Below are 17,658 nucleotides of genomic sequence, written 5' to 3'. Positions count from 1 at the left end.
GAAAAAAGACACGAAAAAAAACCCCCCCCTCCCCCCCCCCCCCACCCCCCCCCCAAAAAAAAAAAACAAAAAAAAAACTAACAAAAAAAACTTTCGTTTGACTTAAACGTGTATTCCAGACCTCATGACAGAGGGAAGCCAGTTGAGATTGTAAGTGGGGTATGGTAAAAGAGAAGCGGGTAGGATGCATTGTAACTGCTGGACAGGAATTGATTGCATTAATTGATATGCCAATATGTAAGCTTGTTACATCCACCATTGCTAAGGATGATGGCTAACAGGTCCAGCTGATCAATGGAACCAATAAAGGCTTCATCCATTAATGAGGAATGTGGTAATTAATGTTATCCCTAAACCAATTACCTCAGGCGGTGCATCTTTAGGAGAGCCCAGCAAATAGTCCAACCAGGTTATCTCTGTTACACTCTTGGCAATTTTCACATGCTCGCTCCTTAGTCTGCTCTGAGTTAGCATGGCTGTAAAGCTGTAATCTTTCCCAGAGTGTTCACAGCGTTTAAAGCAAAATGTTATGCAATGCTGAAGGTTATCAGCCAAATTAGAATTGTTTTCTGAATGGAGACCTCCTTAGCAATGTGCTAAAGTCATGCTAACTGATCTGCTGGCTGAGGAATGCAATAATAAAATCAGTCAGACTCATCGTCTGACCAAATCCCATTCATCTCAAATGTGTCTTTGAAATTTGAAGCTGAAGTTATATGGTTGTGGTTGGATCCTCTTCTGGCTATACATTTTCTAGTTTTCTTTGGCACTATCTGAAACTTTCAACTGATGAGCAAAGTTTCAAATTCTACACTGCTGTCAGATAGCAAAAAACCTTAGTCACCCTCATTGTGTTTGCTCATTTCATTTATATGACATAGATAAAATACAATTTGGATTTCATAGCTTGATCCATCAGCTTGGTCAAACAGTGCTACAACTGTGGCAATTCTTGCTCTGCTGGTGACCCGACTTTGAAAACTAATTAAAGATAAGTCAATAAAAAAGATGTGATGTTTGCTGCTTTCCTGTACCTATTTACACGCTCTAAATGACTTGACGAGCAGCCCTCAGATGTACAATTTGTTGTATGCTTGGTCATAAACATGTGCTCATCAATTTATCTCTTAGTGGTGAAAGTCTTAGGAAAAAATATGGAGAGGTTTGTTTGTTTTTATACTGTCACTGTTCCTGCCTCCGCTGATTTAACAGAACAGGAAACTACACAATGTGTGAAATGATGACTTATTAGTTTGGACAAGCCCCTCAGACCAAAATCCAGTTTATCTAATGGGTGTTGCAGAAGTGCAGAAAGGTCCATCTGTCTCTCTGGCCATTATCTGAAGCCTTAATCGGGACTTACAGCAGGGCAGGCTAAATAAACAGTAAGTAAGTTGTCTTGGGTGGAGGAACGTCAATGCCTGCAACTTGCTCAAGCCTTCCCTTTGAATGGTTCTGTATTGACCCCTAAGGACCCCACGAGAATTCCCTAATTGAAAATTAATATTGAATCAATGCAGCTGGCCATTTGCATATTGATTATAAACATCCAGGAAGGCACCAAGTATGTCTGGGATCAATAGGGCCCTTCTGCAGCAGGCCGAGAGCACTACATCACATGGCAGCTGCCTGCTCCTGAGGTTAATGACTGCTGCTTGTTAAGCACTTCTTGTCAGGTAGAATCCAGCTGTGGGGTCTTTTGGCTAAAGCTAGGAAAGTGAATGAAGAAGTAAACTTTAATGGAAGAATGTAGAGAAGGATAATCTAGCAAATTCTTTAAATACCATAGTGATGTTTGAGCAAACTTGGTGTTGTCAAACTTTATCGTGAATGTTGTGTATTTTGGCTTGGTGCCCTGCTGTTGAACCCTGATTAAAACAAACCTTAAAGATACCTATATACTAGTATATATAAAAAAAAAAACTGGATATTGTATAAGAGTGCAATTGTGCAATATTTTTTCCCAGTCGTCTCAGAAAGTGCAACTCATATGTTGTATAGAATAATATATTCCAAGCCTTTGTTTCTTGTAATTTTGAGGACTATGGCTTATACACAATGAAAACCCAAAATTCAGTGTCTCAGAAAATTAGAATACTGTGAAAAGGTCATTATTGGAAACTCATGGCGTCACACCCTTATTCGCTAATTAACTCAAAACACTCCTTAAGTTTCCTGAGCCTTTAAATAATCCCTCACTCTGAGTCTGTTGGCTGCACAGAAAGCTGACTTGACAGATGTCAAGATAACGGCCATCGACACCCTTCACAAGGAGGGTAAGCCACAAAAGGTCATTGCTGAAGAAGCTGGCTGTTCGGAGTTCTATATCCAAGCAGTACCTAAACAGAACATTGAGTGGAAGGAAGAAGTGTGGTAGAAAAAGGTGCAGCAACAACAACAGGGAGAACTGCAGCCTTGAAAGGATTGTCAAGCAAACTCTATTCCCTCTGCTGACGAGCTGTATGTAGATGCTGATTTTATTTTCCATCAGGACATGACACCTGTCCCCACTGCCAAAGGTATCAAAAGCTGGTTCAGTCACCATGGTGTTCATGTTCTTGATGGCCAACAAATTCCCCTGACCTAGAAAATATAGAAAATATATGGGCTGCTAAGAGGAAGATGAGAAACACCAGAACCAACAAGACAGATGACCTGACTCCAGCTATCTGGGCTTTCATTACACTTACGCAGTATCACAGGCTGATCGCCTCCATGCCATGGCACACTGATGCGGAGATTCATGCAAGAGGAGGCCTGATCAATTACTGACTGAATGGAAATGTACATACTTTTCAGAAGTCTGAAATTTGTGGTTAAGGCATTTTTTTTTTAGATTGGTCTAATGTAATATTGAAATTTTCCAAGACATTGAATTTTGCAAGCCAGAATGATTAAAAAAAAATACAAAAAAATAAATAAATAAAGGCTTGAAATATTTTACTCTGTGCATAAAATGTCAATTTCTCTTTCTGAGATGACTGGCAAGAAACGTTGCACTTTCACTCACAATCCTAATTTCTTTAAAAGTGCCAGTACTTTGAGTCACAAATTCGGGTTTAACACAGATTAAAGTGAAACTCCTCTTGTTATTTTCCACAAGTTTAAGAAATGTGAAGAAGTTGAAGGCGGTCGCTCCCAATTGACCCAAAAAGGTGTAAGTCGAAGAAATAACAGACATCTGCCAGCTGCACATTACACAGTGTGTCACAACCATTCCTCGCTTACTGGGTTAGCTTCAATAAACTAACGGATCTTTCACAAACTGATTCTCTGAAGCTGCAGAGAAGACCTGGTGTGAAACACATGTTAGAGCAGCTTATCCTCCAGTCTATGAAAGACAAGATTTTGAATTAATGTCTGTGCAATTTGAGTCCACTTTTCCCTTTTGCTGGAGCCCACCGCCACCCCCCTCCAGCCCAGCCCCATGCTCTGCACTGGGAGATGGGGTCTGGTAGCCAAGAATGGAGTGTTGGGACCAGAAAACCAGGCTGCATCTGATTGCTTCATTACAGACCCTTTCATTGACTTGGTTGCACTGAACTGATGAACTCAGGCAGTGGACAAGAGCACATAATGGGTAGAAATGAATTCTCATCACAGCCTTCTCAAGAGGCCACCGGTCCTGGCTTGAGCCAACAGAAACCATGGCTGAATGAAGAGGAGGGATCCGTATTGGTGCCTATTCATGAGCAAGAGCCAGGACTGAGGCTGAGGGCAAGATGGAGCGTTAGGATGTTGGATCAGTACACAGGGGAGGAACCACAAATCCACAGAGAGCCACATTATCGTAGGCAGGGTGTTTTAATGATTAGTTTAGTGATTAGTGTTTGCTTTCTCCTGGTAACTGACACCCCTGGCATAACATTTTCTCAATTGTTTACTCCAGCAGTTCTCCAGAGACGGCCCTTTGCTAGTTAGAGGCCCTGCCTTTAGGCCTTATAGTTGCAACAAAACGCCAACCAGCGAGATAAATAATTAAATTTGTACCTTACCGGGGCTCTCAGCCCAGCTCTCAAACTTTTGGCTAATGAGTGAAAAGAGTCTTCCGCAGCAAAGACAATAAGAGCTCCTATTATATTAAAAATAACCATAACAGCAGCACTAACAACAACATGCGTATACAATAAAAATGCAAGATGTGGTAAAACATGGTACCAATTTAGCAGGAGGGCCAGGTCTCTGTAGGGGAGAGACTGTTAATTCCCTGACCATGCCTCTGAGAGGGTATGAACCTCACAACCCAGACCCACTTAATTCCATAAGTCTGTGCTCAGTCAGCATTAAACAGAGGAGAGGCTTGTACTGGAAGAGCTGGTGTCCTGTGAGTACTTACGATGCTCAAAACACCAGTGGGTCTCTGTGAAAGTTAACGTTACGTTAAATAATGTTGCGCTGTATCATCCTAACGTCCTGCGAATATGCAAGACTCAGAAATCCTCTGACGGTAGGGGTAGCTGGCACCTTTCTGAGAGCGCGCTCTGCTCTGTCCTCTTTATGCCCGCTGCCACGGAGCCCCCACCCCAACATTCATACCTGTTCACTCAGCACAAATTGGATGCTGCAAAGCCATTTAATTGGCCTCTACTTCAGAATCCAAGGACATGTGAAACTGTCTCTCTAATATCTGCTCCCCTACAGAGCTGTTCTCAGCTGTATTTTTTAAAAACTGATTTTTTTTTTTTTTTTTTTTCCAAGGTAAGGGTGCGTTAAAGCTTTTGGACATCAGACAGCCTTAAAACTCGAAAAGAAAAAAATAATAATTTGACCTCAGTGATCGTCACTGGAGAGAGTTGAGGCTTTTCTCGTTTAGTACTGGGTAAAAGATACATGAGCAATATGAAACTCTACAAGTCACTTTGTTTCTTTTTTATTTCTAAAAGATGGTCTGTGTGATGGCATCTTTTTTTCTTTCCTCCTTTCTTTCTGTCCCTCCTTCCTTTCCCCCTTCCTTGTTTTCTCCCACTTCCTCCTTTTCCTTCCTTCCTTCCCTTCTGTCTCTCTTTCTTCCCTTCTTTCTTTCTTGTCTTGTCTTCTCCCTCTCTTGTGGCTGAGCCAAAGTTAACTGAGTAGCAATGTTTGACTGTAATCACTCCAAGGCTCCTTCTCTGGAGAGCAGCACAGCGGGCAGCACAGTTCCTTCCCTGTAGGAGGCTTCAGCTCACTTTCTCAGTCTTACAGCAAAGCAAAATTCGCTTGCATTCAATCACACCTGTTTAAACTTTATAGCATTTTATTAAAGGATAATTCGTCCACTAATAATCAGCAATGGTCAAAAGCAGTTGCAGGTAATCTGTGCTTGTTTTTAAAGTCAAGTGCCGGACATTTTTGACATTCAAGTAACTCTTTTTATTCGGCACTGCATTCCTGCATCTTCTTGTGTAACAATCCAGCCTCTAATTGTACCCTATGCTTTGCAAATAAAACTTAAAGATCTTTGTATAATTAAGAAGTAAACGACCCAGGCATAACTGCGTGAAAATAAATTACTATACATAAATAAAAGAGAAGCTAATCACACAAGATGTTTTTTTTTTTTCACCTGCCCTAAGCCTTTGCCAAAGGATCAAGAGCAAAACATTGTATCTCAGTGGACGTTTAGTTGTCATGAACTTATGCACCGATTTTGTATAACATTATGAACAGTTGCCTAATAGTGTCTTGGTCTAAAATGGCCCTGACCCAGTGTGGCATAGATTCCCCTGGACCCTTGAAGGTGCACTGTGGTATCTGGCACCAGGATGTTAGCAGCAGATTTTTATTTTTTTATTTTTTAAAAAGTCCTGTAAGTCGTGAGGTGGATTGGATTTGTTTATGCAGCATATCACACAGATGCTTCATCGGATTGAGATCTGGGGAATTTGGAGTTTTTACGTTGACACCTTATACTCTGTTGTGCCTCTCAAGTCATTCTCGAAGCATTCCTCTCTTGTGGTCGGAGACATTATTCTGCTGAATGAGCCCAACGACATAACTGAGTACTTTCTACCAAAAGGCTTTGAAGGTCTTAAGCGGTGCTCAGGTCGGTGCTGTTTTAAAACGAACCTCTGTAAGAATGACAGGAAGCGAGGTTAACTAGCAGAACATTTTCCAAGGCATCACTTTGCCTGCACTGGATTGGCTTCTTCCCAGAAGTACATCCTGGTGCCAGCAGACTGGAAACCCCCTACAAGATCTACAGTTGTGTACGTACTGTGTCCATCAGCATGTTAATCACTATCTGTAAGTGATCACAAGGTTGAGCCTGATTGGTGTATGATCAGTGTCGCTGTCGTTTCCTTTAGCTTCACAAGTACACCAGGAGTCTCTGTGGATTTGAAGGTTTGAAGCGTTGACTTTCTTTTTTTTATCAGTCTTTTTGGATTGTGATGTTTTCTTAAATTCAATTAGTTTAATTGCGTTTTCTATAACTGCACTGAAAAATGGCTCGTCATTTTGTGTTTATTTAAAGCGAAAGGCAGCCTGCTTGTTACACACTTATTGATAGCAGTATACAAGGTAGTTACCATTACTTTGCTGCTGAGAGTGAAAATAAAGATTTCCTGAATTAAAAGGATCCTCAGACGATAGCTCAGGCTAATTGTGTTGGATCTTGCATATATCTCTAGTTGTACATCGTTTGTAAGGGCTAAATGCTGATCAGTTAGGAAGGCCTTTACAAGCCGTGTCCTGAGTGTGTGTTTTTGGGACTGCTCTGCTGCCAGAGAGTCTGATAGCTCTTGAATTATTTATTTATCAGGCTGCTGGACGGTAGTCACAGCGACCTGGGCCCCTTAGTGGCTGTCTGACGACATCTCTCCTCTGCACTGGCCATTAACGGACAGGGGAAGGGGTGCTAATGAGCAGGGGGCACTCTGTGCATAGGACCGGAGTTCTCTAACCTTCCAATTTTTTTTTGTTCCTCCTGCACACCGACCCGCCATGGTGAATAAAGACGCAGCAAAGATTTGCAAAGATCTGAGTGCAGAACTTTTTAATTAGGTAAAAAAAAAAAAAAAAAAAAAAAAATTTGGGTTAGCCGAAGAAAAAGATTGGGGTGGAAAAGAAAGATAGAAACAACCAGCCGTTTTCCTATTAAGGCGAAATGTCAAGCGCAGTGGTGGAGCAATAGTCTGTGTGCATCCCTTTGTTGTCCTCCCTGACATTGAAGGCTAATTTTTCATGGTTATTTGAACTGGAAAATGAAAGAGAGGTTTGTGATTATTTCCTATAAATGACAACACAATCGCATTACGCTTCAGTACAAACACAGAGAGGATATTGCCTTTTCATATTTCATGTGAAAGTAATGGATGGTCTATGCAAAGAGGGGCAGAAAGAAAGACAAATGGTAAAAGAAAGCTCCCTATGTTTGATTTGTGTTAGAAATTGAATAGATGGAGGTGGAGTGAGCTTTTATTTTTTTTTTTTCCTTTGCCCAATATGTGGTTGCTCTCTCAGGATGTTTTAAAGTGCCTCTGCAGTGTAATCATTGGATTTCTTTAGCAATTAGCCATGAGTAACCAGCCAGTTGCAACCGAGAAGAAAAGTTTCCCTCCACATCCACTACAGTCTCTGCAAGAAAAATTTATATCAACACTAAGGTATCCTCGTGTGCTTTCTCCATCCATAAATGTATAGCGGCATGATGTAACAAACAGAAATAAGTGTAATAAATGAATAAATAAAATGAAACACATCACACCTTTCTCCACCTTTCCTTTCTACTAACATAAAACATCTGAGCTCAGCAAGCCGCTCGACCTTTGAGAGAAAACACGCATCAATGCTACCCCACATTTTAGATTTGAAATAAAATTGATTAGCAAAATTGGTATTCATAACCTTGTTGGATTCTGTTTTATCTCTGCGTACGCTTTCATAAACAAACAGACGGTCAAGCTCAGGGCTTTGGATGGAAACGGGGAGGCAATATGACCACAGAGGAGGATGGCAAGCCCGCCTACTCTTGGGAGGCAAGCTGAGAAATATGTTTGTGGACTTTAAGTTTACAAAGATTTGAAGAACTGAAAGGAGTGGGGTGTGGGGTCTTGTACCAGCAGGACTCATGTAAATAGGACTCATGCGGGAGCTATAAGCCGGACTCTAAGCACGTGCAGCGGTAGGGGCTGCATACATCCCGCCATGGCAACATTGATTTTCTGAGCTAATACCACCACAGAACGGTCCACAGGCAGATGGAAGCACTACAAAGATATGCAAATGGTACATTCGATAAATCGACAGACAGAGATCTTTTTCAGACATTTCACTGTACTGGTCTGCAGAGCCTAAAAGGAGAGATAAACAGATAAGTACCTGTTAATGGACACAGATATACACAAGTGTGCACACTCAGTGAAACATAGGGGGGGACCTGCCTGCTACCTGGAAAAAAACTTGGATCAATGGGAGAAATTCATGTTAAGCAGTGGGGCTTCAGAAAAGCCCATGAAATAAGTGCTCGGACCATTCAGGATTATCTTTTCATATGAAAAGGCCTTTTTAATGTGTCGCGCTGCATTTTGTTATTTTCAAGGCTTTCCTCAAGAAAGCTTTATGCACTACAGCTTTGTATGGTAAAAAAAAAAAAAAAAAAAGCAAAAACAAACTGTGGGTATAGTCGCATTCAGTGCACTTATTAGTTAGATATGAAACAAAAGCTGCTGGGTGTATGTCATATATAATAGATGTGGGCTGTCTTGTTAAGCCCAGCAGGCTGTATGTGGCAGCGTCTCTGTGGAGAAAGGCTCTGAAGCTTACTATACCTGGTAATTAAAGAGATTTTGTGGCAAAAGCCAAACATCAGGAGAGATGAGCTATGAACAGAAGAGCTGTGACAGTTTCAGGTTATGTGATTTTTGTGTGTCCCTCTTCGCCAAATGAAAAATCAATACATTTTCCGGGTTATACATATTCAGAATGTCCACCGTGCTTCCGCCCTGATGGAGAGCGGGGCCGGCGTGGTGGGGGCTGAGTCGGGAGCCGGGTGGGGGCGACGGGGGGGCTAGAGTGTCCGCCTGTCATAACTGTACCATCGCATTTTCCAAGCCACTGGTGAATATTTCAGAGTTGATGTGATTGCCCTTCATGACAGCGGTGATGCCTTTTTTTTTTTTTTTCCATCTATCCCCTCTGCCCATGAACTGCTTGGCTCCTTTGAATAGTCACAAACAAAGTAAGGGGATTGTAGTTTGAGCTCGAGGAAAATGAAGAAAGAAAAAAAAAAAAGGCGCATTAACAAAAAGAGGTTGATTTAAAAGCAGGCAGAAGTGGAAGACGATAAGCATAAATGCATGGTGAGACGGGGGCGGGGAGGGGGGGGTGCATGCAGGATAGAAGGGGTAATGGGGGGATGGCTTGCTGTACCGAGTAACTAAAGAGGCAGAGTGACTCTTTGTGCAGGACAATGTCCCTCAGGCGGAGTAGATAAAAGAGTATTGCCCAATGATGCTTTTGCCCCTTATCCAGGCTTTCAGCCTGCCATTCTATCAGGGAAAGGGGAAAAGTACAGCCTGCATCTTCCATTGTGGATGTAATATGTGTTAGTTTGCAGCCATCATCTTAGACATTTAACAAAGTCAGGGTTGTGTGTGTGTGTGTGTGTGTGTGTGTTGTGTGTATCAGATGGAGCTGAAGAGTGAGCAGTCCTTGCATGCTCAGTCCCCGTCCACAGCCACATTAACCTAGATCCTCCTCTCCTTTATCACCCCGAGTAAAACACAAAGACAAAAGAATTGGAGCAGCTGCACTTTACTTTATTTGTAATGTTTCTAAACATGTCGTTACTGCAATAAGTATTTCTAATTAGTTTCCCAAGAGGTAACACATTAGGGAAAATATTTTTAATTGAATAAGTACCAAGAGCATAGAAAATGGTTAAATGAGCTGCAATGAGAGTGCTTTTTAAATCCTTTTTTTTTAATATCCTCCATAACACGGAACAATATTGACTTTGAGATGTAAGGGGAATCAGAATGAGGACCTATAGGCTGATGTGATGTGCATGTACCGAAGATAAAGCAATGGCTCAAATAAGGAGGGGTTTCTGACACGCTTCCATTGCAGCTTCTAAAGCTGTCTGTGATTAACTTGCTCTGTAAAGTTTTTTTTTGGTCATTTTTTTCTTTATTAGCTGCCCTAACTCTTTACCCCTCCTCCACCCGCTGCACCTTCTCCTCCGTCGCTCTTGCGCCCTTTTCGTTCCTCCTGCCCTCAGCCCGTTGGAGACACAAAGTATTCATTCACATTTGGATCCTGAGGTCAGAGCAGGGCCAGCAGGGAGAGGCCAGCGAGCTCCCCCCTCCGCCCCCCCATAGACAGGTCAGGAATCTAACACGTAACTCTGACCAGCAGCGCCGAAGTAGCCTTGCTCGTCTTTCCTTTCAAAGACCGTGATGCTGTGTGGGAGAGCAGGGAGCGAGGGCATATGTGAGTGGAGCACAGAGACAAAATAGACATTCATTTTGCATGAGCCAAACTCCCTCACATTCGGCGCATTCATTTCCTGAGATATTACCACACTGGGTGCTTTAATTTGATGCAAGTACTGTTGCTTAGATTTCAATTTTTCCACATATCAGTTTGAGTGTTTTGACAGCCATTTCAAATATATATGTATATATTCATTGTGTCCATTCTTATTTATTTTTTTTTTTCAGCATAAGTAATGCAAGTGGCAATTATTGTTTTTGATAATGTCACCTTACAGCTTATTAGATGCTCATGAGGAACACACATTTTGTCTCTGTTTTCTGACATGTTTTTCTTAGTTGAGGTTTTTATGAGGTGCACCTTGTGAAGACTCGAGGAGAGAACTTCTAACAGTGTCGGTGAAGGTGGGGGTGGTGGTGGTGGTGGTGGGGGGGTATTAAAAGTTGGAAGGATTTTGCTGTTTATTTTGCCTTAGAAGAGGGAGGAGTGTCCTGTGTACGGAGTGCAGAGGTGCTGATATGAGGAGCGGACAATGCATGAAAGCTCTCAGCATGGGTCCTGTGTCTCATTGTCCCATGGTACCCTCCTGTCACTTTCATTTTGCGCCCTCTAGTCCAGAGTCAGGCCAACTTTAATACATGGAAGGGGAGCACCGGGTGCTGGGGGGGAGGCAGAGGGGGATGCTTAAAAGACGAAGTAGGGGAGAAAGATGGAGTCTGTGAAGTGTGAAATAAGATTGCTTTTTATCCGACAGAACAGCGCTATGGAAAAGGAAGCTGTCCACCCTGGGATAAAGCATGGGGGGTGGGGGGGGGGACGCACACCTATCTGATTTACTGTACCCTGTGACAACCTGGCTAAAACTGATGACAGCAGCTTTGATAATGATAATGAGAGTAATGAGGGCTTAGAGACGGAGCCACAGCCAGAAGGAGGCAGAACGCAGCCTCCCTTCCAAGAACTCAGGAGCCCGGCAGAGGAAGAAGTTCAACTCATCCCTCACAGGGGTGATCCAGGGCACATGCATGTCAAACGGCAGCAGGCACTAGTGTTATTGTCTGAGAACCGAATATGCAGCAGAAAATAGTTTGAGGACCACGGGAGCCGTTTTCAGGTGGGACTGCAGTTCCGCACTTTTAAAAGGCAGTTACCATCATAGCGGTATATTCAGCTGAGGCCGCGGACGGAGGAGGAGCCTGACCCAGTGAAAGATATCCAGAGTGACTATTATTACTTGCTGCTGCTCTTCTCTACAGTCTGGGAAGGAATACTGGAAAGTGCAGTGGTTACCATCAATTATTTATTAGGCCGTTTGTGCTTGTCAGTCTGATTAGCATTAGTGTAATCACTGCTCTTCGGGGGGAAAAAAGGAAGACTGCTCTCTCTCTCATCTGAAGGTAATCTTTCCATTTTCAGTGTCTCATCTTCACCGGACAGCTTTTGCATAGCATCTGCTTTTGTCATCTCCACATATTTCTTCCCGTTTTCCTTTCCCCATGTGTTTCTGTCTGATGCTGTTCGGCCCCTTCCCCCCGCACCTCATTAATGTGTGCGAGCAAGTTGCTCTCTCCCAGCTTGTATAGAGTGACACCTATAGGTTTGAGTAGGCCTTTGCAGTCACAGGCAAGGAAGAAAAACTCATGGGGAAAGGCTGCAAAGCGCCTGAATGATGTGTGTGTGTGCGTGTGCGTGTGTGTGTGTGTGTGTGTCTGTCTGGGAGACGCTGGAACAGAGAGCCCGTGAACTGTCCCCACTGAGTGACTGGCAGAGCAGGGCTGAAATTTATATGCTCAGAACAGATGAGTTTAATCTTTGTGTCGGCAATAGGCTTATTCAGCTTGCATGATTAGATTAATGGAACTGTTTCATATCATTGTATTAGAATGGTTAATGAAGACAATTAATTAGAAGACAACCTTCAGGCTATTGTCCTTTACATCTTTCAGATTTGGGTTAGAAATGGCCCACTGCCATAGCTTTGAGTGTTTCTCCTAATCTATTTCCAGAGTTAATCTGCAGCTGCAGTTTTAGTGTCTCTTCCATTTGCATCCTACTCTTAGGCCACTCGTGACCTTTCATTAATTAAAGTCGACCTAGCTTTAATCATTCTGTAATGCGGTTGTAGATGAGACGAGAAATGGGCAAAACCATTTGCCGCTTAGAGATGTGAAAGCGCTGCTGGAATCATACGTCTGCATTTCTGTATAAATTATGTATGGGGCTCTGTGTTGTGCAGGCTCAAATTGTCATGCATGTTGATTAAACAGCTCGATAAAGCAGAATAAAAAAAAACATGATGGGGAAAGAAACGTATGCGTGCACATACGTGCAGGTAACGTGTTTGTGCTCGATTTTTGGGGGCGGGTACACGGAAGCTAAATAGCTTTAAAATGTAGGCTGCCTATCACGGTAATGTTTGAGAACAAAGTAAGTATTGATGTGTGGGTGGAGAATTAGTCTCACTACATGTGTCACATGGCAGGAAATGACACATTGCCCCATTTTTAAGGGTTGAAAAAAAATTTACCTGGGGATTATTTTGTAATCTAAGCACCTATGCAGCTGCACAGCATCCTAATTCTCACACAGCCGTGGAGATTTATGCAGACGTGAGGTAGATGGGATTAAACGACCATTCAGAAGATTTTGGACTTGTTTAGAGGACATTTGGTGTTTCGGAATATTCTAGATAGAATTTAGATTTTTTTTACATTTAAAGAATAAAAAAAAAATGACTTAAGTATTTGTGTTCGAGGTGTCAGCCTCGCCTTTAAAAATGTTTATTTAAACAACGGATTGTCAGATTGGCTTTGGCGATAATGTTTTACATCAAAATCCATACACTTCTCACTCTGCTCAGACAGCTGTTTCCTACAACAACTGTATTGGCAAGCAGGAAGTGCTTGCTAGTTCGTGGTAGGGAATACAAAAGGTGTTTCCTGTTCAATTATTGTATTGTATTTTATTTTTTTTTTGTTACTGTTTTTTGTTGCAGCATAGCCTCTTTAAGCAGTGAAACAGCTATGTGAAAAGTTATGTTTCTTATTCCAGTATTGTTCTTGTAACCATTCATTTTTAAGCAACTGAGGATTTTTTTTGTTTGTTTGTTTGTTTTAGGATGCATCTCAGTTATGACTCTGGCTTTAATAAGCACGTTTGTTGATGAGCAGGAGCGTTCACTAATTGAGAGAAGTAAGAGGGAGTGATGAGGGACAGCGTAATGTCATGAAAGCGGTTTTGGCTCATGGTATTCCTGTAGTGAGCTCAAACTAGATGCGCGATGACTGCAGGGCTGAATACTTGACCAGGATATTTCAGTAGCTGTTGTACTTTTGTCAATATATCAATAGCTCATAGAGTAGAGACCGAGGCATGAAAGCATTTTCAAAAGAGCATTTAAGTACATTTGCTGAGAATTAGCTGACTTGTGTAATAACTGATAAAGCCTATCGACTGCGGCCTAGTTTACTGTTGTCAAATCAATGCTGTTGCATGCAAGTCTCTCTACTTTTAAACAAACTTAACAGGCAGAGGGGATGTTCACAGGGCACTGGAGGGAAATAAACATGATTGATGCGCTTTTTATTATCTGTTTTTGCTATCTTTTCCTCTGTGTGTTACTTACAAATGGAGTTATTGGATATCCATTGTTGGGACTTTGACGCTCCTAAATGGCCCTGATATATCGAGCTAATGCTTTTAAGATGGTTACAGGGGATTTCTGACTTTGACTTGGCATAAAAATACATTGAATTGTTGGCCTGAAAGTTTTAAATATTTATGATTTTTTAATAGTAGAATAACAGAATAGAAACTGGGTTATTGGTATTGGTTAGTAATTTAACAGATTGCAGCAGGGGACAGTAAAATGTGTGTAAGAGAATGGTGTGTGATAAAATGTCTATTTCTTGAAGGTTGCAGTTATTTTTCCATCTACTAGAACACGTGTCTTTTTTTTTTCTTTTTGCAGTTTTGTATCCATACTAAATAAGAATAAAAAAAACATTATTTCCTCTATGAATCAATATTTGTTTTCCTTTTCCCTCATGATTCAACTCTGATTTAATAATTCAAGTCTGACTAAATATTAGTGTTCTCAGATACTACAGCAATAGAAAGCAGATTCTGTCCTCTTTGTCTGCTAGCCTTGCAACTATATGTCAGCAAATGTAATTGTTGCAAGCTCCTATAGAAAAAAAAAAAAAATGCTGCCGTCCCTTTAAGTGCTTCCACCAATTCTGATGGTGTGGTGATTTACATATTCCGGTCTCCCTCCCCCTTCAGGAGAGCTGAGCGAGGATGTGGAGGCTGCTAGTGAGACCACCACAGATCAGGAGGACCAAACCAAAGACAGAGAAAGTGGGGGGGAGAAGGAGCTCACCAAAGGGACAGGTAAGGCCAACATTAATACACTTTTTTTTTTCTTTTTTTTTTCTAGGGAGCACTATACACAGCTGCACGGCTGCAGCTCCTGAGAGATGTAAACGATTGGCCTTTTGTCTAACTAAATTAAACTTACTTTAATAAATTAAAAACAAAACAAACAAAAAAAAAACTTCACAGGCTGTTTTAAAATGGTACTATTCACATAAACAACCCTGCACACTACGAATTTTGCTAGGAACAATACAGATAGGGTAAGCAGTATGTATATGTGATAAGTTGAGGTGTCATGTGACTCTTGTTTTGTTTTTGCTCAATAGATGAGCACGGCCTGTGTGCAGACTCCCGTGTGATCCTCATTCTCAACTTTGCGGCACACAGAGTTGGACACCAGCAATACTGAATGCATAGGATGTTTGTTTTAATATTGGGATTTCTATTTCTATGTTTATCTATTCTGTTGTATGTGTGTGTGTGTGTGTGTGTGTGTGCGTGTGTGTGTGCGGGGCTTGTCTTCAGCAGGGGCCTGAGCTCAGGTTGAGGAGAGGCGTCTCTGGTCTGAATTTCTGATTAAGCTTGCTGCTTTTCACTCTTCGAATGTTAAACACGTTCAGAAACCACATTTTTAAAGAGCTCTGTTATTAGTTTTAAACCACCCAACTTTAAATACTTTTGTCGAAGTGCAAACTGAGATTTTCCGAGAACTTAGTCGCATGATAATATTTACATCATTTCAGATTTCATCAAATTTGGCATACTTGCAAGAAGTGTTTAAGTAACTAGAACACGTAATGGAATCCCAATATTATGTTACCATTAGGGATGCACAATTGTTTTGTTGTTCACTTGCTATTAGAATATAGAAATTGATGATCCTTGCAAACCCCCCAAAGGCCTACATTCTGACATTATTGCTTGGATGGGTATTTCTGCAGAATTATTTTTTTTCCACTGCCGATTCCCTAAGAGCATCAAATATTATAAGCTGTGATTAAATGCAATTAATACATATCATTTAATGGTACTTGCACTATCTAATGTGAATCATGTGCTAATAAAGCCTATTTGTTAATGAGTATATTTTATTTATTTATTAATTGTGCTTATGATGCTCTGACTACATGCAGAGAGAGATGACATTTTGAATACTTTTTATCATTGCTTTTATTATTGCAACTAATAATAACATTTTTAGTTTATTTTGCTAGCTCATAGTTGTTATGATTCTCCACTAAGACAATATAATCTTTTAAACATGTCTGCAGCTTTACACACACATTCTGTCATGATTTAATATGTTAAAACAAATGTTAGCAGGCTGAATGTAGCTGTAATATTGTTTGGAGCAAGAATAAAAAAAAACATAATAGAAAAAAAAAATAGTTTTTCTACAAATTGACAGAGGCATGAAAACAATGAAACTCCAATAAATGAGAAGCAAGTTCACTTCAATTCAAAATGAGGTTCTTTCCCATTACGTACCATGCATGTGCATCAGAGCATCAAAGTGCGTCAAGCTCAAAAAGCTTCATTTACTTACTGATTGCCTTGCTTTTCTTTGTTGTCTTTTTTTAAGATAAGAAAATTTAACCTTGTTGCAGTTCTCTCTTCTCAGCTCAGCTAAACCTGAACGGCTGTAACACCAAAAACAAAGCTGCGAGTTTAGACGTCTATCATACCATGGAAAGGATGCTTGATTTTAATGACTCTGAACAGCATCAGGCCCAGATATAGATCCTCTTCACTTGTCTAACTTCTTGCGTCTAACTTCCCTTGTCTAACTGTGAGGTGTTTTGATTTACACGAGTCAGGTTAAAAGCTGCAAAATAATCTGCACCTTTTGCATGCCAAAGTTTTTATAAAGTACAGATTAGGAAAAAAAAAAATAATAAAAAAAAAAAAAAACTTCATCACAGTGTTTGAAGCCGTGCCTTTGTAAAACATCTTTGATATTTGAACTTCTATTTTAAATGAGGCTGAGTTGTTTGTGCTCTTTGAAAGGGCGACACTCCTCTTTGATGGAAGAAATAATGATATGCATGCCTGACTGAATATGGCTAAAAGTATGTTTTAGCACATCAAAATAAAGCACTTTAAAAAGCATTAAAATGAGCTGGCCGATTAATAATTCACTCATACCTGTGGTGCACAGGAAGACGACTCCTTGCATTAGGATTCCTCCTTTTTGAAAGGCATGCAATTTGATACAAGCATATTCAGTTCCTTTCCTCCTCTGTCAGTCACTAATCAGCAAATAAGAGTGTTTCTGTGTTTTCACAAAAGAAATATGTGCTTGCATATGAAAAATTTACAGCTTCCCCGCAGCTTATTAGAAACGCTTAGTTAAAAATAGCATTGCATTAGGGAACCAGGTCTGAGGTTCTGTTTGATGTCGGTGGAAAGGAAGGTGGGTGGGTAGGATGGTGTGGTGGGTTCAAGGCTGTGTTGGGAAAAAGTAGACAGCTGGAGTTTAATAGGAAGGGTCCTTTTTTTTTTTTTTGTACTTCCTGCATATTTAGAAATACAATACCAATTCAGAAGAAAATGCAGAAAACCTGTCTTGTTGGAGCGACGCCTCACAATGCATTTGGTGAGCAGAGGAGCACTTGTTTGAGCTGTTGATTATCAGTTAATGTTGCATAGGACGTTACAACATGGCTGATCTGTTATCAATCAGAAAAGGTGTTCAGTTTGCTAACGTCCAACCCAGAGCTCTTGAATTCTGAAATTCATCATTAGAACGAGTGAAGTACTTCGAGAAGAAGTACTTCTCATCGTTGTCATGCTGCTGTTGGAACGGAGCGCAACATTGTTCCCGTTACAAATGACAGCCACTGTCAGATAGACAGCATTAGTGAACAC

At 41.0% G+C, this 17,658-nt stretch overlaps 1 protein-coding gene across 4 annotated transcripts in view; it reads left to right on the top strand.

Annotated features, from left to right (window-relative positions):
• Nucleotides 1-17,658, top strand: part of zfhx3b (zinc finger homeobox 3b) — a 355,565-nt gene that overhangs the window by 313,428 nt on the left and 24,479 nt on the right. For all 4 annotated transcript variants that reach the window (XM_015049272.1, XM_015049125.1, XM_015049196.1 and 1 more), the window contains one exon: nt 14,698-14,805. In XM_015049272.1, the coding sequence (XP_014904758.1) occupies nt 14,698-14,805 (108 nt within the window). The remainder of the gene's footprint in view (nt 1-14,697; nt 14,806-17,658) is intronic.

This window comes from Poecilia latipinna, unplaced genomic scaffold, assembly GCF_001443285.1.
Source record: "Poecilia latipinna isolate Pla-1442-1.1 unplaced genomic scaffold, P_latipinna-1.0 Scaffold3, whole genome shotgun sequence".
In the NCBI taxonomy this organism is placed as follows: Eukaryota; Metazoa; Chordata; class Actinopteri; order Cyprinodontiformes; family Poeciliidae; genus Poecilia; species Poecilia latipinna.
The sequence above is the reverse complement of the archived record's forward strand: the minus strand, read 5'-3'. Positions and strand labels throughout refer to the sequence as shown.